A 20,740-nucleotide genomic window follows, 5' to 3' on the forward strand; every position below is an offset into this window, starting at 1 on the left:
CTCTTGGTCATGGGATGTTATAAATTCCAAAGAGAGGAACTGCTAAAGTAGAAAAAGAAATCACCAGATACAAATAATGAAACTTCTGCAGGGAAAAGCATTGTTCTACATATGATAATGTTTGTGCCCAAGCCACTTTTTAGACTGCTTACAAATAAAACTGAGAGGAGGGATTTCACAGTACTTCATAAACCACGATTATCCATCAAAAAGTTTTCTTATGCAAATGTCGGAATGTCAATATACTTTCTGGTCTCCCGACTTCCAGGAAGCATTTTTCCATGTTAAGACAAGAACATTTTCAAGTGCAACTCCGTAAGCAGATTCGAACTCCCCTGGATACCATACATAAGTATGAAAAAGCCTTTATACCACAAAAAAGTACAACTAGTTTGCAAAGGTGTGATTAGTTCTGCTTGTTGGAGCGATTAGAGCAAGCAGTGAATAGAAGGTGCCCTGAAACCGAGTACACGGAACCACGACTGCGGCATCTCCAAGATGCAACAATAAAAGCATCCTGCCCCCTCCTCATACTTCCCAGAAAGTGGCCTATTCTGGGAGCCAGCTGACCGCAGGAACGAGTCCGGCCTGCCTCACCTTATAGACGTCCCCGTAGGTGCCGCTGCCGACCCTCTGAACGAGCTCGTAGTCCTGCTGCGGGTTCCGCCTCAGGATGTCGGCCCCAGGCCGCAGAGGGGCCTCCATCTTCACTCAGGGCCCGGCCCCCGCCGGCTCTGCCTGCGGCGCCCCGATTCCCGCTAACGAGGACAAGCGGCGCCGCTTCCCAACATGGAGCCTTTGCCCGCAGCTCCGCCTGCACGAGGGACAAGCAGAGGCTACAATCCCGAGCGGCCCAGCCCCTTCCCTTCCGCCCGTCCGGGGACCGCGGACCAGCCGGCCTGGAAGGGTCCCTAGCGCCGCCGCCGCGTTCCGGCCGCAGCCCTTCCCCCTCCCAGGCCGCCCGCAAACTGCCGGACCGGGTCTGCCCGCCCGCCGGCGCTCGGGGTCGGCAGGATACCTCAGGGGGGCGGCCCCGCTCTTTGTTGAGCGCCGCGCCTGGGACCTATTTCCTCGCCCGCGCCTGCGTCCTGCTTCCCGGCTCCCGCCGGCCGCTCCAGGTCCCGCGCCGCCGCCGCCGCCGTCGCCTCCCGCAGCACCGCACGTCCTCTCGCGGGCGGTTGAGGCGCGTACCGTCACCGCCGCCGCCGCCGCCGCCGCCGCCGCCGCCGCCGCCGCCGCACCACGTTCCCCACCCGGGGCTGCGTCACCGGGAGACACGTTCCCGGCCAGCGTGGGTCGGCGCCCAGCGGCCCGCCCGAGCGCGCCGGCCGCGGGGCCAGAGTGCCGCCCTGAGGCCTGCTCGGGACACGACACTCTCCCGGCCGGGCCGCCGCGCCCCCTCGCCCGGCGCGTCCCTCCGGGCCCAGGCTCTGCTCCCCACCCTCGGGTGTTAGGGACGCCCCCGGTGCATTCGTGAGCAGACACGCCTCGGCTAAACCGCCCCCTGCTTTGTCAGGTAAACTTGGAGAGTGACTGGTAGAGGGAGACGGGAACGCGGCCCCCGCCCAGTTTAGAAAAGGTGCGTTGAGGGCACTGGGCCAGGAGTCAGCTGGCAAGTGGGGCGCCAGGGAAGGAGGTAGGGAAGTGCCAGGTTAACTAAATCGCGGCACACCCTACTGCACCGTCCTGTTTTGCAAATCATTCCCAGTGGTACCAGTTTGAGGCTTCCCTACACACCTGCGCAACCTGTCTTCTATGAGTTTTCCCAAGACATTTCTGAAAGTCTGAATTCCTAGGATGTCTCAGTGGCCAGTATCACAGTTGGGCACACGCGGTGTCTCAGCGCTGATATTGCTCCTTTATTTGGGTCAGGAGCTTTGCAGAAGCTGAGACAGAATTAGGGACCGCAACCTGGTTCTGATTGTACCACTTCCTCAGTATGTGACCCGGGACAAGAAAGACATCGTATTTGGCAATGTCTCCGTACCTGCAGCTTGAAGAGGATAGGGTTTTGCATCTGACACCCAAGAAAGTGTTTATAAAGCATCTTACAGGATTATAAAGAGGGTTATCAAAATATAAGAGGTTTAAAAATACTTCACAATGTACAAAATATGGAACAGGAGTTTAGGAAGTAATTGGGCTGATATTTCACAGGCTGTTTTGCAGTTTCAGTTCTAGTCTTGTTCTGAAGGTAGAAATAACATTACCAGTTTGTATACTGGCAAAGTTATCTCTAGAGCCCCGTGAAGGTTTGAACAAAAAAGCCAGCCAATACTTGGCCAATGCATTTAGTGACTGAAAAATCACAAAAGAGCCAAGTTGTGGATGTTGCCTGTGGCTTTGAATATCCAATTCAATTCCATTCTTGGCAGTGTACTGCTTGTTGTTGGTCATTGTAATCAATTGCATAATGTAGAAATTAAATTCACACCTTAACAGGACAGGGAAGATATGTATTTTCTTGTGCTCTCTGCACAAAGGGCACTTATTTAGGGAACATAAGTAAGCTCAGACTTACATGCTCTATGGACAAAGCCTGTGTGTTTGCTGCATTGAAAAAATTGTTGAAGAACAGTTCCTTCTTTCAAAGCTTCTTGGCACTTGTTTTGGTGGGCAAATACTTTTGGCTTCAATGACTTAAAATCTTTTCAAATGTTCTATTGGTATCCTAGTACTTATTTACTGTCATAGATTCTTATTTTCCCCTTTGACCCTATAAGCATTAATCCTTTCTCTAGTCTATGATTTGTTTATACTTGCATTACTCCTCAGAGAATTTGAGGCAGAATACAGAAAATGCATACTATAACATAAGATAAAAATGAGAAAATAGGTATGATGTTAAAGAAAGGAAAAATGGGATACCAGAACAATACAGCAAATTGGCTGAAGCAGAAAGTTTTATAGTGTTTTTGAGATCACAATAAACCAGTTGATCAAGAGAGAGGTGCATCTTTTCCTGTTACTAAGAGTTTAAGAAAACTTATCTCATGGGCCTTCCTAAAGTGGAAACTCTGAATTCCCTGTTTGAAACAAATATCTTTCTGACAGTCTTTTAGGCATGTTATTCTTGAAACACAGTGTTTGATATGAGTTAGGCAATAAAATGTTTGAGGTCATAGGCTTCACCAAGACCCAGGAGTGCAGATACTTTACGTTTCCAGTAATGGCAGAGCCACACGCTTTCACCATCGGCACAGAGGTGGACAGTATGGAAAAAGTCAAGATTCTATGTGGTGATTCAGAAATGTCTGCCATAATCATTATTTTACTCGTAACATAACCGTTCCAAGGAAAAAACATCTGCTTTATACTAACTTCAAGAGAACTTAAAAATTTTTAAATACTAGTTAATTTTATCAAGGTCAGTGAAGTCATAGCTTGTGTGTTAAATAGTACATGGTTAGTAAAGAAATTCACATTAAATTTCCATACAATAAACATACAGTGCATTAATTTAATTTTACATCCTGAACAATTAAGCACATGGTTTCAAAATGGAAGGTTACATAACAATAAAAAGTTGTAGCTTATACAAGAGTTTCTTACAGACCACCAATTTTTATAATGCCAGGGTATTGAATAAGAATAAATATAACTTGATATGATTGTCATGTATTCTTTGGGTCTTACTATCTGACATGTAAATATCTCCCATGTTTTACTGTTACCTACCTTTTATGGTTTTCTCTATGCTTTTTAGTGTTTTCCCCTTCTTTCAGAGTTTTTTAGTAGAATGCTAATTATAATCTTTGGCCTCTGGTTTCAATTTTAGCCAAGGATGAATTTTTTTAATTGGGAGACATAGGGACTTCCCTGGCAGTGCAGTGGTTAAGACATTGCACCTCCATTGCAGGAAGCACAGGTTAGGTTACTGGTCAGGGAACTAAGTTCCTGCATGCTGCACAGCACAGCCAAAATACAGGGGAAAAAAAATCAGGGGACATAAAATTTTTTAACTTCTACCTAGGTAAGTTTCACAATTTACTAACGAAGAAAGAATGGTTAAGTAAAATCCTCAAGTGTGACACAAAGAGCATATGGACAATAATTTAATATGGAACATGTAGACTTAAGCATTATAATTTGATGAATCTTCCAACATAAGCTAGTTGCAAAATGTAACTTGATGTGCTTGAGCTTTATAGGTTCGTTAACTATAAATCAATTAAATATTGGAAGACATTGGCCATCATTATGATTCGTATTTTCAAATAGTTAAAATATTCTTTCTGTTACTAATGAGGTTCAGTTGTCTCTTGAGGCCAAAACTGTGTTTTCAAAGTATAGGAGAATTCTCTTTTGTTCTGGAGACCAGTAGAACACGTGTCTCTTTCAGAATCAGTATCTAGTCATTATGATGGGAGTTTTAAAAAGAGTTGAGGAACCCAGCACACATCTTTTTTTTTAAATCTAGTTTGAATTGATTATCCGATGTGTAACCTTGATCCCCAGAGTGGTTTCAAAGTTTATATGAGAATTGATAGCAGGGTTCCTGTATTCAGCTCAGTTGAGCGACAACTCTTGGCTTGCTACCAGGGCTTGGTAGCAACAACAGGATTCTAAGTAATTTTGTGTTATAAACTGTTCTTTAGATACTGGGTGTTATCTGATGACTCTTAAATTGAATAGGGACAGCAGAATTCCATTGCCAATGGAAAGGTATATACTGGGGAGGCCTGAGCTGGTCTGGAAGGCACAAATAAAGTACATGGACTGATTTTCATTGTACCTGCTTGTACTTCTTTGCCACTGTTTTTTGAACCATATCTTTGGGCTCATGGTCATTTAGCAGAAGAAGGAAAAGCTTGGGTCTGGTTTATTAATTGTCCGGATGATATATCAGCACCAACTAGAAGCATAGAGCCACTGAATTATGGTCCTGCTTCACAGTGGAGTGGTCCTGAAAAATAGAGATGAAGAGAAATTTTTCCAGAGGGCACAATTTTGAATAGAACATCTGGTTGTCCTCTGTGTTAGGAATGAAAGATAGCCTGAGATATGGCTCTGTGCTGATTTATGCAGAGTAATTAATAAGTTGGCAATAACTTGGAGAGATCAAAAATAAGGAAGTCAGTGGGAGATATATTATGAATGGAGCATCAAAATTGGCTCACATTGTGAAAATATTTGTGAGCCATTTCACTGCCCACAAGAGGGCATCCATCCCAATAATCAGATATAAAAGATAATCTGTCCTATGAATGTCAGTCAGCCTCTACCCAGTTACCCTAGTATTAGTTCAGTGGGGTCATGTGGCAATAGGAATGGAGGCTAAAGGGAATTCAGTGGCATGGACTTCCACTTGCCAAGGGTAATAAGGTTACTGCCACTATGTAGATTTATCTTTCTTATAGCAGAGTCACTTGCCTTTGCAGTGACCCTTGCTGTGCTGTGCTTGGTCATTCAGTCATGTCTAACTCTTTGCAACGCCATCGACAGAGGAGCCTGGCGGGCTACAGTCCATGGGGATTCTCCAGGCAAGAATACTGGAGTGGGTTTCCATGCCCTCCTCCAGGGGATCTTCCCAACCCAGGGATCGAACCCAGGTCTCCCACATTATAGGAGGATTCTTGACCATCTGAGCCACCAGGAAAGCCCACGGATACTGGAGTGGGTAGACTATCCTTTCTCCAGGGGATCTTTCTGACCCAGGAATCCAACCGGGGTCTCCTGCATTGCAGGCTGATTCTTTACCAGCTGAGCTACCGAGGAAGCCCTGCAGTGACCCTTGGTAAGGTACTATTCCCTAGACAGACCAGTCAATCACCTGGTGGCAGTTTAATTAAACCAAATCCTTTTGATTATAGAGGGAAGAGCAATTTGTCCTCATGGGGTAGCTATGTATGTATGTACATACCTATAGTATATACGTACATAGTCCAGATACAGGCTTACTGACCCTTTAGGTACTGGGTGTTATGTTTTTTGAACCCAAAGATACGGTTCAGAAAAAGGTGGCAAAAAAGTAGGAGCAGGTACAATGAAAGTTAGTCTATGTACTTTATTCGAGCCTTCCAGACCAGCTCAGACCACCCCAGACCACCCCAGTATATACCTTTCCATTTGACAATGGAATTCTGCCATCCCTGTTCAATTTATGAGTCATCTGCTAACACCCAGTACCTATAGTCATATATGTACATAGTCCAGATACAGGCATACTGTCCCTGCTTGGGAAACTTCTACTAGTACCACAATTCATGGACTATTTCATCATCATGTATCACAAACAACATTAAATTTGAACAGGAAACTCATGGGAAGTATGGCAATGGAGTCATGCCCATGAAGTTAACTGATCTTACCTCAAACCCATCACTTAGAAGCATCTAGTATGATACCACAGAGGAAAGTCATGCTGAAGGATCAGTTGGCTAAGAGATAACCCTGATGAGGATATGATACAGGATTTAAGTCAGTATCCAATACATATTGCCATCTACCCCAAATTCATAATGCACACGCCTAGGAACCAGAGACATGGAAACTCGATGGACATGAGTTTCAGTAAGCTCCAGGAGGTGATAATGGACAAGGAAGCCTGGTGTGCTGCAGTCCATGGGGTCACAGAGTTGAACCCAACCGAGTGACTGAACTGTACTGAGGAACCAGGGGGTAGAAGTAAGTAATTATTAGGAATTATTATTATTCCTAATAATTCAGTTGAAGAATTTTTGTCTATACAACTTTGACTCTAAAACATTGGGTGTGATGGATCTGAAGGCCCTAATGCCCAAGGGACAGATACTTTCCCCAGGTAACCCAGTCACAGTTCCATTAAATAGGAAGCTTTTTTTGGCTAAATAATATTCCATTGTATGGATATACCACATTTTGTTTATCCATTGATAGTTATTGGCATTTAGGTTGATTCTACCTTTTGGCTACTAAAAGCAATGCTCTTAGAATATTCCTGTGCAAGTTTTTGCATGAACATATACTTTCATTTGTTGGGGGGCATATATCTATGAGTGGAATCGCTGGGCCATATGGAACCTCTAAATTTTGAGAAGCTGCCAAACGGTTTTCCAAAGTGGCTATATTCCCACCAGCAGTGTCAGTTTCACCAGCACTTTTTATTGTCTTTCTTTCTGATTATAGTCATCCTGGTCAGTCTGAAGTGATATCTCATTGCAGTTGTTTAAATTTTGATTTGCATTTCCCTAGTGACTAAAAAGGAGAAGGCAATGGCACCCCACTCCAGTACTCTTGCCTGGAAAATCCCATGGATGGAGGAGCCTGGTAGGCTGCAGTCCATGGGGTCACTAAGAGTTGGACACGACTGAGTGATTTCACTTTCACTTTTCACTTTCATGCATGGGAGAAGGAAATGGCAACCCACTCCAGTGTTCTTGCCTGGAGAATCCCAGGGACGGTGGAGCCTGCTGGGCTGCCACCTATGGGGTTGCACAGAGTTGGACACGACTGAGGTGACTTAGCAGTGACTAAAAATGTTAAACTGTCTTTTCATGTGCTTCTTGGCCATTTGTATGTCCTCTATGGAGAAATGTCTATTTAGATCCTCTGCCCATTTTTTAAAAATTCTGTTGTTTGTATTTTTGCTGTATCATACTAATACCTTAGATTCCAGTTCAACACCATAGGGTTCTCCTTCCCCTTTCCTTATTATAACTTCATCTCCAAAAGCAAGAAATCTGGCTCTGATTATACACCATGTATTTACTCAATTCTAGAGCACACAAAAATAATTTCAGAATTGCTAACCTACATATGTCCTGGAAGAAAAGTAAATTATGAACTAAAGAACAATGCTTGTGTACAGTTTTTGTCTTCAGTCTTGCAGCATACAATCAAAATACTATTTTCTATAGCTCTTCAGGTTTAGAAAATGCTTCAGTGTAGTTATGTTATTCAGCTGTAATATAGTTAGGTTCTTCTTTTTTTTTTTAACTGTTTGTAATTCCACTTTGAGTTCCTTCCACTCCTCTGCCCATATCTTGATTGATTTTAGTTACTTATTTATTTTGGAGAATATGAACCATTACCATGGTTCTAACAGTGCTGGCTACATAAAAAGGTTACACTTAGAGAAGCAGCAGCCCTCCTAATCCTTTCCACCCTATTCCCATAAAATTGATATGTATCAATTCATAAAGATCTTCTGTGGTTTTTTTTTTTTAAGATTTATTTATTTTTGGATATACTGGGTCTTTGTTTCTGTGAATGGGCTTTTCTCTAATTGCAGCACGCAGGGGCTACTCTCTCATTGTGATGCATGGGCTTCTCATTGCGGTGGCTTCTCTCGTTGTGGAGCATGGGCTCTAGGCTTGTGGGCTTCAGTAGTTGCGGCTCATGGGCTCAGTAGTTGTGGTGCTGGGGCCTAATTGCACCAAAGCTTGTGGGATCTTCCTGGACCAGGGATTAAACCTGTGTCCCCTGCTTTGGCAGGTGAATTCCTAACCACTGGAACACTAGGGAAGCCCCCGTATTCTTTCCTATAGCTGCATAGTTTTCCATTCTGCGAAGGAAATGGCAATGCACTCCAGTATTCTTGCCTGGAGAACTCCACAGACAAAGGAGCCTGGCAGGCTGCAGTCCATGGAGTCGCAGAGTCAGAAACGACTGAGCAACTAGTATCACTCATACTCTCCTATATATGGGCATTTAGGTTATTTTCAATATATTACAATAACAAAAAAATGCTTCAATAAATTGTATGTATTTTCATACTGTTGGAGGTATTTCTTTAGAGTAGATTAAACTTAACAGTTTTGAAAAATAAACATGTTCTAACAATGTCCACTGAAAGAGTCTAGAAACAGTGCAATTCCAGCTAGCAGTGAGCACATCTAGCACTCAGATCTTGGTTTCTAAATTCCTTTTCTCATTAAAAGCAGCCAGAGTTTCTTGGAGGAACTAGTTCTGAGGCAGGAAAAATACCAGGGAAACTTGAAACATTTTCTTGTGCCAGAAAACAAGGGAAATGATGAAAGACAAATAGGACATGTTACAAGGACGCAGATGTTAACTTGAAGGGGCTACCATTGGTCAAATTTAGGGCAATTTGAGCGTTACAGAGAATAATGATGGTAAATAATACAATAAAGTTTTTCTTTAGATTTCATGAATCCGTGAAGTGGATAGAGGTACTTAACAAACAAAGGTGGGAGAGGAAATGCCAGCTATTAAACATAAAATGTAGAAGAAATGGCGTTTTAAAATCTGAAGTTGATTCAGGCAAGGATGTCAGTGGATGCTAAAAACCATTGAATACAAAGTTCTTGGCCAAGACATTCACACAATCTCAAGTTATTATCTCACAGATTACTTATTAACAACAGAAAAAAAGGTATTTTTTAAAAATAAACCCCTTCTTCAATTAGGAATAGATGTTGAATTGTATGTATAACTTTTGTGGGTAGAATCTACTGTACTCTTTTGTTGTTTTGGTTTTTTAAAAATACTTACAGGTTTGGCTGTGCTGAGTCTCAGTTGCAGCACTCGGGATCTTTCAGTTGTGGCATATGGGATCTAGTTCCCTGACCAGGGATGGAACCAGGCCCCCTGCATTGGGAGTGCAGAGTCATAGCCACTGGACCACCAGGGAAGTCCCTACTGTACTCCTTTTTAATGGGATTCACCTGAAAGGGACTATCAGGCTGGAATGTGAGCTGAGAATTATAATAAATATAAGAAAAGCAGAACATGCTTGTTTTTGTTTAATGAATTTGGTTTGTAGGTACAGGGTGAAATAATTTCTATCACCCTATATTGTCTCATTAGTGTTTATGGAATGCAACTCTATTGAAGACGGTCCCTTTTAAAACCATGATGTAAACTTGGTTTACAGTGTTCTGAGGTCATAGAACAATTAACTGAAATAGGATTGCATAATTTGGCAATGGTGAGTGAGAGAGTTTTGTTTTTGACATATTGATTTTGAAGTGTCAGTAGGAAAACAAAGTGAAGATGACCTTAGGCAGTTACAGACTCAGCCCTGGAATGATGATTTTCTTTCTTCAAGAAAGCTTAAGACTAGACGAATAGATTTGAGAATCAATAGCATGGATGGAGATCCTATCTGAAACCATCATATAGTAAATTACATTGAGGGAACACAGTGAAGAGTTGCTTATAATGAAGGAATAAACAGATCTAGGATCTGATAATTAAGAAGCTAGCAGTAATCTCCCAGGCAGAACTGATCTGTGTAGAGTATGGTCAACAGCTGAATTCAGGAGAAAAATGAGTGAGGAGGTGAGGAATGGGATGACAGTATCTTGAGGGTCAGGTAGCATGAAGGAACAGTGTTTCTAGGACGCTGAAAATTAAATTGATAGGTAAAGAGGAAGGAACTTGTGAAAAGAGAGTGATTGAGAATATTTTTTAAAGTATTTATTGCCTTTTGTTTTCTATTCAAAATTGTTTGCAACTTTATTGCCAAGGCTCTTCCATAATATGATGTATGACTTAGAATATTTGTCAATGTAAGTCCATATGATAGCTCTGTAAATTGAGTGGAAATTTTGCCCGTTAGACATGGAGTTGGCTACAGATTATGATAAATCTCCAGCTTTTACTTGTCTTGATCTTTTTTTTTTAGTTTTTTTTTTTTTTTTTTGGCTGCATTGTGCAGCATGTGGGATCTTTGTTCCCTAACCAAGGATTGAACCTGTACTCCCTGCATTGCAGGCATGGATCTTAACCACCAGACTGCCAGGGAAGTCCAACTTGAGAGGTTTTAACATGGTGGTTTAGTTGCTAAATCATGTCTGACTCCTGGTGACTCCATGGACTGTAGCCTGCCAGGCTCCTCTGTCCATGGAATTTTCCAGGCAAGAATACTGGAGTGGGTTGCCATTTCCTTCTCCAAGTCTTGATCTTCTTAATCTAAGTATGCTATCAGAATTTTAAAAGACAGGCCTGTTCAGTATACTGGTACAAAAATGCATGATACCCTACTTACTATCGTGACCTTGCCTTTAAATTAGGGAGGAAATGGTGCCTGATAGATAAATGCAGATTATTTTAATTTTTAAGCTATGTAAATGTTGCCAGCATATTTCTACTCATATGTAACTGGTTGAGAAAACAGGTATTTGAACATGCAGAATCATGCAGTATCTTGGTCTGTGTATTTCTGACTGTATAATGCTGTTAAGTTCTTTGAGAGTGTATAATGGGGTGCTGTTTATTTGTATGTGTTTTCCATCGAAAATGTTGCAGTACATCGTCTGTCACTGTCTTCAGGCCCTGGGGGTGGGCCAAGGTAGGGAGGGTGTGACGCTGGTTTTTGTGTGAACTCCTGCTTGTGATGCTGAGCTTGGTTCATCCGCTTTCTCCTCCCTTTTCCTCCCCACTCCTTCCCACCAGCGCCACAGCAACCTCCTCAGAGTCTGAGGGAACTGCGCCCAGCGAGGGCACAGAGCCTCCCACCGCCAGCAACCTGCAGCCGGGAGAGGAGCGAGAGCACTGACAGCGCCTCACCGCCACCAGTCCCCGGACCACCATGGCCAAGAACCGCAAGGACAGAAACAGCTGGGGTGAGTAGCATATGGTGACTTTTGCAGCCTGCACAGGGGCTGGCCCTCCGCTTTCGGCTTCTGGAAACGAGGAGGGCCGAGGGCTGCTCGGTGCCAGCGTCTAGGGCTGGGAGATGGCCACAGCCGAGCGGCTCCCTGTTGGGCGGGAGGAACCGTGGCCAAGCGGTACCCATGGAAGCAGCATCTCTCTCGCTGTGGGGCGAAGGGGCGAAGACTGCAGCTACACGCAGGCCGCAGACTCCAGCCTTTCCCCCACCCCCACCCCCCATCCTCCTCCCAGCATTTGGACAGCACCCACCCGGTCGCCTCTGGGGTACTCGATGGTTTGGCTTTAGCTAAAAGAGGTTGGCAGGAAGGGGTGAGGCCGGACAGGGGACTGTGGTGAGGGGCGTGGAGTGGAGAGCCCCCACCCCTTCCCCACGAGCTGCTAACTCGCTGGCCTTGCAGGGCTTGGACTCCTGGCGGGTGGGCAGCTTTGGAACAATGAGGCGGAGCGCGCCGGGACCAGGTTGGGGCGTTGCAGACGCGAGCAACGCGGCGGGAGAAGGGGCGCCGCTTGGGAATCTCATAGCACCGCAGCACTCCTTTTCATCCGGGGGTTGGGTGGGGAATTTGGGAGAAAGGGGGGCAAAGTTGTGGTTTCCAGCCTTCTGCCCCACCCCAACCTGATGCCCCATTTAGGCCAGCGCTAAGGGTGGCATTGTTCTTAGGTTTTACCTTTTGGAGATATCGGGCTCATGATTCAGCACCAGGCCGAGGGGAGGGGGAAGGAGAGACTAGGCCCAGGGGGTTCAAGCTGCTGCGAGTGGGTGGGCGGCGCTCACGCAGGCGAAGAGAGAGTGCAGTGATTCAGGGGAAATCGCAGCCCCGCCCTCTCTGCTGCTCCAGACTCCGTAGCTGTGGGCAGGTTGGGCTTCTTTTTCCTCTTTGGGCTCTTCCAGTCACAGTGCCAAACTCACTGCCATCTTCGGGCATTTTATTATCAGCACCAGAGCAGACATCAGACCACTGTGGCATAGTGGGTAGAGGAATAGTGTTTGTTCATTAGCTTTGAATTGTTATTTGGAAAGTTAACATCCACTAGGAGTTCAGAGCTCTTTTATTGACTTTCTTCAGTGTATCTGACAGCTCTTCTATAACTGTCCATCAGATTGTGAGGTATAAATTTATATTTTAATTAGTTATTTCGGTTATCTTTTATGAAAATTGTATATCTTTCATCAAACGATCCTATTTTCTCTTGCCTCTAATTGGTCACAGGACCAATTTAACTCCCAAATAAGCAAAGTCTACATTTGAGAGATTATCAGAGGTTTATGGTAGATGTGGGGAGTTGGAGCAGGGATATCTGTTTTTAGTTGTCTGAGTTTAAGAGAAAGCGGTTCTGTTTTCTGATATCTGATATCACCAAATCCCAGCTTTAGTAGCCATGACTATTGCAATGGCAGCTTTTTGTTTGCTTCTTCTGAAATATGGGTAAACTTTTTCAGAATACCTTTTCTCCTCCCTTTCCCTTGGCCTCCAAAATAGGAATTTCTTGAATACTCACAGTTAATGTGTGTATGTTCAAGTCAATTTTGGTCTTAATCTCTGTACACTCTTGACTCAACCCTATTAAGAGACAGGGTGAAAATTTATTCTGATGACTAAAATTTTTCTTCTTCAGGAAACTTTGGATCATCATTTTTCAGTGTTTCCTTTGGTTACAAATTTCTCACATGGTGTTTTTTTCTTTCTTAGGAATGTCGTTCTCAAACGGGATTTGCATAAAAATCACATTGGGAACTTATTAGAAATGCAGATTCCCACATCTTCCAGCCAGAGCTTTTGAATCTGTGTCTGAAATAAGGTCTAGGAATCTGCCTTTTAATTAGCATTTTAGGTTATTGAGAAGCAGATCATCCTTGGATGTTACTTTGAGAAACATTGTCCTATTTACTTTTGATTGAAATGTATTCCAGACAGTTTATCCAGAAGTCATCTGAAGAGTTTTGTTGAGTCAAGTGATGAACTAAAAAAGAAATACCATAGTCACTGTGTGTTCACCGGAAATTTCACAAAAAGAGATAGTGAAATTGTGGACTCTTATCTTTATGCTATGTGGAAATGCTTTACTATTCAGGTATTTCTTTGCTGTAAAGTGTACATGGCATGACTTAGAAAATGTAGCATATGGAGTAGGAGATATAAGTTTTTGGCAAATATGTTAGCCACGTCTGCCTTGATTCCGTTTTATCACCAGCATCTAGTACAATGCCTAACATAATAGGCATTTAATAATAATAACTAACATCACTGAGCTAATATCACATGAAGTAGGTATTATAATCCTCATTTACATATTAAAAGGCAAATAATAGAGCTAGGACTCCAACTCTGGCAGTTTGACTTTGGATCCTTTTGTCATTACCAGTATTTTGCTGAATGGATATTTTCTGCATTGTATAGAATTGTAGTTTTCAAGACACATTCATCTGCATCACTATATTTGATCTTTAGCCTCTTAAGTTGTCAAGACATAGTCCCTGTTTACAGATTAAAAAACTGAGTCTTAGGTAGGTTAAATAACTTGATGAAAGTCATATAATATTTAGTATGTTTAAAAACTGAGATTAGAACCTAGAGTTGTTTTATATATTCTATATCATAATGCTTTGGAATGTTTTTATGTATAATGGTGCATGGTGTGAAGGCAATAGGGAAGACAGGCCCTCATAGAAGGCAGAGGTCTCTGATGAGAAAAAAAACACAGGTGATAGTTTAGAAAAGAAGACAGTAAACTGATCTTATCATCTAGCTAAATACATATTTTTCAGACAAATTAGAAATCATGGGGCAGAGGGGAAAGGTCAACTATCCAGAATTGTAAAATATAGGATTTCCAAGAAAAGTATAAGAGTGATACTTGCAAAATGTGTACAGGGGACCTAAAATTCAGATAAGGACCCTGTCGAACCAGTAACAGATATTATTTTTGTCTGAGTGATCAGAGACCTGTTAGGTCCTTATAAGAGTCATGGAGGCTAGAAAACAGAAACACATCTCTGCTGACACCCAGAGTTGGGTGGTGTTTGAGGATCATACCCATACATATAAGGAAAGCAAGTCTGTGCTTCCAAAACTGAGAATCCCACCACCTGAACCGGAATCTATACTGAACTAGAAGTTGCTATAAATTTAAGCATTTAAAAGTCAATTCGTAAAACATAGGCATTATTATCCTTATTTTGATATAAGGAATCTGAGATTCAGAGAGCATAACTTACCAGAGGTTCGATATTTATGTTACAGATCTAGGAATTAAATTCTGGGTTGTTTCTTTACCTGCTCGGTGTGATAAAGACAAGGAGTTAAAATAGAATGCCAGTAGGTGCCACAATAAACCTGTGTAGGCTTAAGCTAGTATAAGAAATCAGTGCTCTATAAACTTGATCTCCCTGAACTAGAAAAGAAGGCAAAGAATATGCTAGTGTGGAAGATAAAGGAGACAGATGAATATCAGAAACAGTAGCCCAGAAAGCAGTCTTTCGGTTGGGCTTAGAGTTTAAGTACTCTCAGAGATAAAACAGAAGTATTTTCATTGTTTATTTGTTTTTGTTAATTACAACTGCTTAAAGACTTGGGATGCTACATGGAAATTTGAGTTTTCTGTATTGTAACAAACTGTCAGTGCAATATTACTTTAGAAGAAGAATATTTGCACTGAAGTGTCAGCTAGTGTAAGCTTTTCCTGCCTCTTTAAATAAACTCAGCCTCACATTAAGTATGTTGGTGGTGGTGTAGTCGCGAAGTCGTGTCCAACTCTTTGCAACTTCATGGACTGCAGCTTGCCAGGCTCCTCTGTCCATGGGATTCTCTAGGCAAGAATACTGGAGTGGGTTGCCATTTTCTTCTCCATACATTAAGCATAGGAAATGTCTATTTGTAGAAAATTAATTTTTAGGTTTTTGTTATTTAAGAAAAGGTTAAAGAAAAATCTTGATTATAATAATTTTCAGATCTTTCTTTTCCAATTGGCTGTATTCTATTTTCCTTGAGATGAGACTGTCTCTGTGTACTTACCTCATTTTCTATATACTTGTTCCTCCTGAAACAAAATAAAATTTCTATTGGATCATGCATGTTCTTCTCGTACACATTCTCCCCTACACATTATTCTGACTTAATTTGCTTTCCCTATATCTTTTTTCATATATGTTTATATAGAGAGAGTTTACTTTTTATATATAAAAGTATATTATATACTTTTTAATATGTATATTATACTTTATATCTGCTTATCTTGTCTTGATGGCTCTTGGATTATATCTTTGCTCCATTTCAAACTCTGCAGCCTTTATCTTCAGAAACCAGTGACTAGACTGTAAGTATAACCTGTGATCATCAGGAAAAGATTGTGAGACATTTTAGTAAAAAAAAAAATGGTTGGATATTTTAAAATTTGGAGGCTCTTTTACATAAAAATTATTCTATTAAAATATCTGTATATAAAAAATAAAAATGAAACATAGATGTTCAATTTTAAAAAGTATAACAGTGAATCACCTCTCCCAAGCTGAAAAAATACAACTTTATCAGTATTTTAACACTACCTGTTGGCTGCTCCTTAATGGCAATATCTCCTTATAAATACTTTCATAAATTTGGTGTTTCCTATTTCCTGATCATTTTATATCAGGAATTTATATATATATATGTATATTTTGTGTATATATTTGTATACATAACATATCTATCACTAAATAATATATTAGCTTTACATTTTTAAGAACCTAAAACAAATGAAATTTAGAGTATATTTTTTTCCACCAAGTATTTTGTTTACTTATAATCCCCACACTTGGTATTATAATAGATGTGAAATTATATCTCACTATGGTTTGAATCTGTGTTTTACTGATTATCAATGAGGTGTGAGTATATTTTCATACCGTTATTAACCATTAATATTTCCTTCTCTGTACCCGTTTGCCCTTTGCCAATCTTTTGTCAGGTTATCTTTTTCTTCCTTTTTCTATGTAAGTCCTTTGTTGGTTATTTGTCCTTTGCTACCTTGTGATGTGACTTTGCTTTCTTGATGGTATATTTTAGTAAACAAGTTTCATATTTAAAAATAGTCAAGTTAATATTTTCCTCTTTATGGTGTGTGCTCTTTGTATTTTAAGAAATCTTTCTCTGTCTCAAAGTTATACAATTTTCTCTTATAACATCTGGTTTTAAATTTTTGCATGTCTCTCTTTCATTTTTTAAATTGTGGTAAAATGCACATAACATAAAATTTACCGTCTTAACCATTTTCAAGTGTACAGTTCAGTGGTACTAAGTTGTTGTACCACCTCCACCACCATCCATCTCCAGAGTTCTTTTCATCTTGCAAAACATCTGTATCCATTAAATACTAACTCCTCATTCCTTCTCTCCCCAGCTCCTGGCAACCACCATTCTGCTTTCTGCCTCTATGATTTTTGACTACTCTGAGTATCTAAGTGGAATCAAGTATTTATCTTTTTATGACTGGGTTATTTCACTTAGCATAGTGTCCTCAAGTTTTATCCATGTTGTAACATGTCAGAATTTTCTTCCTTTTTAAAACTGAGTAATGTTTCATTTGGGACTTCCCTGGTAGTGAATCTGCCTGCAATGCAAGAGACCCCAGTTCAATTTCATTGACTATATATATCACATTTTGATTATCCATTCATTTGTTAGGAAGCACTTGTGTTGCTTCCACATTTTATCATTTGTAAATAATGCTATTGTGAACATGGGTGTTTATATATCTCTTTGAGACCCTGCTTTCAGTTCTTCAGATATATACCTAGAACTATACTGCTGAATCATATAGTAGTTAATAGTTTTAATTTCTTTGTGGAACTACCGTACTATATTCCACAATGGCTGTACCACATTCGCATTAACAGTGCACAAGGATTTACTTCCTCTACATCCTCATCCACACTTATTCTTTTCTGGTTTTTTTGAGTAGTAGCCATCCTGATAGGTGTGAGGTGGTATCTCATTGTGGTTTTTATTTGCATTTCATTCCTAATTTCTCTTGTTATTTCTCCTTTCATTCACTGGGTGTTTAATTTCCACAGATTTGTGAATTTTCTAATTTTACTTCTGTTACTTATCTCTAACTTCATTCCACTGTGGATTGGAGAAAATATTTTATATGATATCTATCTTTTAAAAATCTGCCAAGATTTAATTTGTGGTCTAACATATGATCTATCCTAGAGAATGTCTTTATATGTACTTGAGAAGAATGTCTATTCTGTTGTTCGGTAGAATGTTCTGTATAAGTCTGTTAGGTCTAGTGGATTTACTGTGCTGTTCAAATTCTCTTTTCCGTTGCTTATCTTCTGTCTGATTGTTCAGTCCATTATGAATGTGGGGTATTGAAATCTCCAGCTTAACACTTCACATATTTTTATGGCCTGTTATTAGATGTATACATGTTCATAATTGTAATATCTTGTTACTGTAATGAACCTTTTATTAATGTATACTGTTCTTTGTTTCTTTAAAACTTTTTCAGTTAAACTCTATTTTGTCTGTATATTAACACAGTCACCCCTGTTCTCCTTTGCTTACTGGAAACATTAAATATCTTTTTCCATCCTTTCACTTTCAACCTGTCTATGTCTTTGGATCTAAAATGAATCTCTTGTAGACAACGCAGAGTTGGATCATGTTTTTTAATCCATTATAGCACTGTCTTTTGATTAGAGAGTGCAGGAGAAGAAGGGGATGACAGAGGATGAGATGGTTGGATGGTATCACTGACTCAATGGACATGGATTTGGGTGGACTCTGGGAGTTGGTGATGGACAGGGAGGCCTGGCGTGCTGCTGTTCATGGGGTCGCAAAGAGTCAGACATGACTGAGAGACTGAACTGAACTGAACTGAATCCATATATATTTAACATTACTTACTGATAAGAAGACAGTGGGGAAAACCACTAGACCATTCAGGTATGACCTAAATCAAATCCCTATGATTATACAGTGGAAGTGAGAAATAGATTTAAGGAACTAGATATGATAGAGTGCCTGATGAACTATGGATGGAGGTTTGTGACATAGTACAGGAGACAGGGATCAAGACCATCCCCAAGAGAAAGAAATGCAAAAAAGCAAAATGGTTGTCTGAAGAGGCCTTACAAATAGCTGTGAAAAGAAGAGAAGCAAAGGAGAAAAGGAAAGATATACCCATTTGAATGCAGAGTTCCAAAGAATAGCAAGGAGAGATAAGAAAGCCTTCCTCAGTGATCGGTGCAAAGAAATAGAGGGAAACAATAGAATAGGAAAAACTAGAGAACTCTTCAAGAAAATTAGAGATACCAAGGGAATATTTCATGCAAAGATGGGCTCAATAAAGGACAGAAATGGTATGGACCTAACAGAAGCAGAAGATATTAAGAAGAGGTGGCAAGAATACGCAGAAGAACTATACAAAAAAGATCTTCACGACCCAGATAATCACGATGGTGTGATCACTCACCTAGAGCCTGAAGTCAAGTGGGCCTTAGGAAGTATCACTATGAACAAAGCTAGTGGAGGTGATGGAATTCCAGTTGAGCTCTTTCAAATCCTGAAGGATGATGCTGTGAAAGTGCTGCATTCAATATGTCAGCAAATTTGGAAAACTCAGCAGTGGCCACAGAACTGGAAAAGGTCAGTTTTCATTCCAATCTCAAAAAAAGGCAATGCCAAAGAATGCTCAAACTACCTCACAATTGCACTCATCTCACACGCTAGTAAAGTAATGTTCAAAATTCTCCAAGCCAGGCTTCAGCAATACGTGAACCGTGAACTTCCAGATGTTCAAGCTGGTTTTAGAAAAGGCAGAGGAACCAGAGATCAAATTGCCAACATCTGCTGGATCATCAAAAAAGCAAGAGAGTTCCAGAAAAACATCGATTTCTGCTTTATTGACTGCCAAAGCCTTTGACTGTGTGGATCACAATTAACTGTGGAAAATTCTGAAAGAAATGGGAATACCAGACCACCTGACCTGCCTCTCAAGAAACCTGTATGCAGGTCAGGAAGCAACAGTTAGAACTGGACATGAAACAACAGACTGGTTCCAAATAGGAAAAGGAGTCCGTCAAGGCTGTATATTGTCACCCTGCTTATTTAACTTATATGCAGAGTACATCATGAGAAATGCTGGGCTGGATGAAGCCCAAGCTGGGATCAAGATTGTGGGAGAAATATCAATAACCTCAGATAAGCAGATGACACCACCCTTATGGCAGAAAGTGAAGAAGAACTAAAGAGTCTCTTGATGAAAGTGAAAAGGAGAGTGAAAAAGTTGGCTTAAAGCTCAACATTCAGAAAACTAATATCATGGCATCTGGTCCCACCACTTCATGGCAAGTAGATGGGGAAACAGTGGCTGACTTTATTTTTGGGGGCTCCAAAATCACTGCAGATGGTGATTGCAGCCATGAAATTGAAAGACGCTTACTCCTTGGAAGGAAAGTTATCACCAACCTTGATAGCATATTAAAAAGCAGAGACATTACTTTGTCACCAAATGTCCGTCTAGTCAAGGCAATGTTTTTCCAGTAGTCGTGTATGGATGTGAGAGTTGGACTATAAAGAAAGCTGAGCACCGAAGAATTGATGCTTTTGAACTGTGTTGGAGAAGACTCTTGAGAGACTCTTCTCTGCAAGAAGATCCAACCAGTCCATCCTAAAGGAGATCAGTCCTGGATGTTCATTGGAAGGACTGATATTGAAGCTGAAACTCCAATACTTTGGCCACCTGATGCGAAGAGCTGACTCATTTGAAAAGACCCTGATATTGGGAAAGTTTGAAGGCGGAGGAGAAAGGGACGACAGAAGATGAGATGGTTAGACGGCATCACTGACTCAATGGACATGAGTTTGGGTAAATTCCGAAGTTGGTGGTGGACAAGGAGGCCTGACGTGCTACGGTTCATGAGGTCGCCAAGAGTCAGACACAACTGAGCAACTGAACTGAACTGAACTGATAAGGATGGATTTACTTCTATCATTTTGCTATTTGGTTTCTATATGTCTTATAACACTTTTTGTTCTTTATTTTTAGCTTTTGGTTTTCAAGTTCTTTGGAAAGCCCCATTGGAGTTTTTTACATTAAAATTGCATCCAATTGTAGATTAATTTGATAGAGTCAAGATTTTTTACTATATTAAATATTCCCATCCATGGCATAGTTCTTCATTTATTTAACTTTT

General features: G+C 41.0%; 2 protein-coding genes across 19 annotated transcripts in view; one reads left to right on the forward strand and one right to left on the reverse strand.

The window, feature by feature from the left end:
* Positions 1-1,263, reverse strand: part of MAP4K5 (mitogen-activated protein kinase kinase kinase kinase 5) — a 106,292-nt gene extending 105,029 nt beyond the window's left edge. For 8 of the 13 annotated variants that reach the window (XR_014059888.1, XM_081511296.1, XM_081511294.1 and 5 more), the window contains exons 1-2: positions 1,019-1,263; positions 598-814 (exon numbers count right to left, since the gene is read on the reverse strand). Coding sequence is in view for 11 of the 13 variants with exons in the window: in XM_081511296.1 (XP_081367422.1) it covers positions 598-705 (108 nt within the window). In the remaining 2 variants the exon portion in view is untranslated. Of the gene's footprint in view, positions 1-597 lie in introns of all 13 variants that reach the window. The other 5 variants (XM_081511290.1, XM_081511288.1, XM_081511286.1 and 2 more) reach the window with 3 other exon arrangements.
* The window catches only part of ATL1 (atlastin GTPase 1), an 82,973-nt gene continuing 63,443 nt past the window's right edge, over positions 1,211-20,740 (forward strand). For all 6 annotated transcript variants that reach the window (XM_081511298.1, XM_081511299.1, XM_081511300.1 and 3 more), the window contains exons 1-2: positions 1,211-1,516; positions 11,341-11,510. In XM_081511298.1, coding sequence (XP_081367424.1) covers positions 11,477-11,510 — 34 coding nt within the window. In that variant the 5' untranslated portion in view covers positions 1,211-1,516; positions 11,341-11,476. The remainder of the gene's footprint in view (positions 1,517-11,340; positions 11,511-20,740) is intronic.

This window comes from Giraffa tippelskirchi, chromosome 7, assembly GCF_054371585.1.
Source record: "Giraffa tippelskirchi isolate mGirTip1 chromosome 7, T2T-mGirTip1v1.2.pri, whole genome shotgun sequence".
NCBI classification, from domain to species: domain Eukaryota; kingdom Metazoa; phylum Chordata; class Mammalia; order Artiodactyla; family Giraffidae; genus Giraffa; species Giraffa tippelskirchi.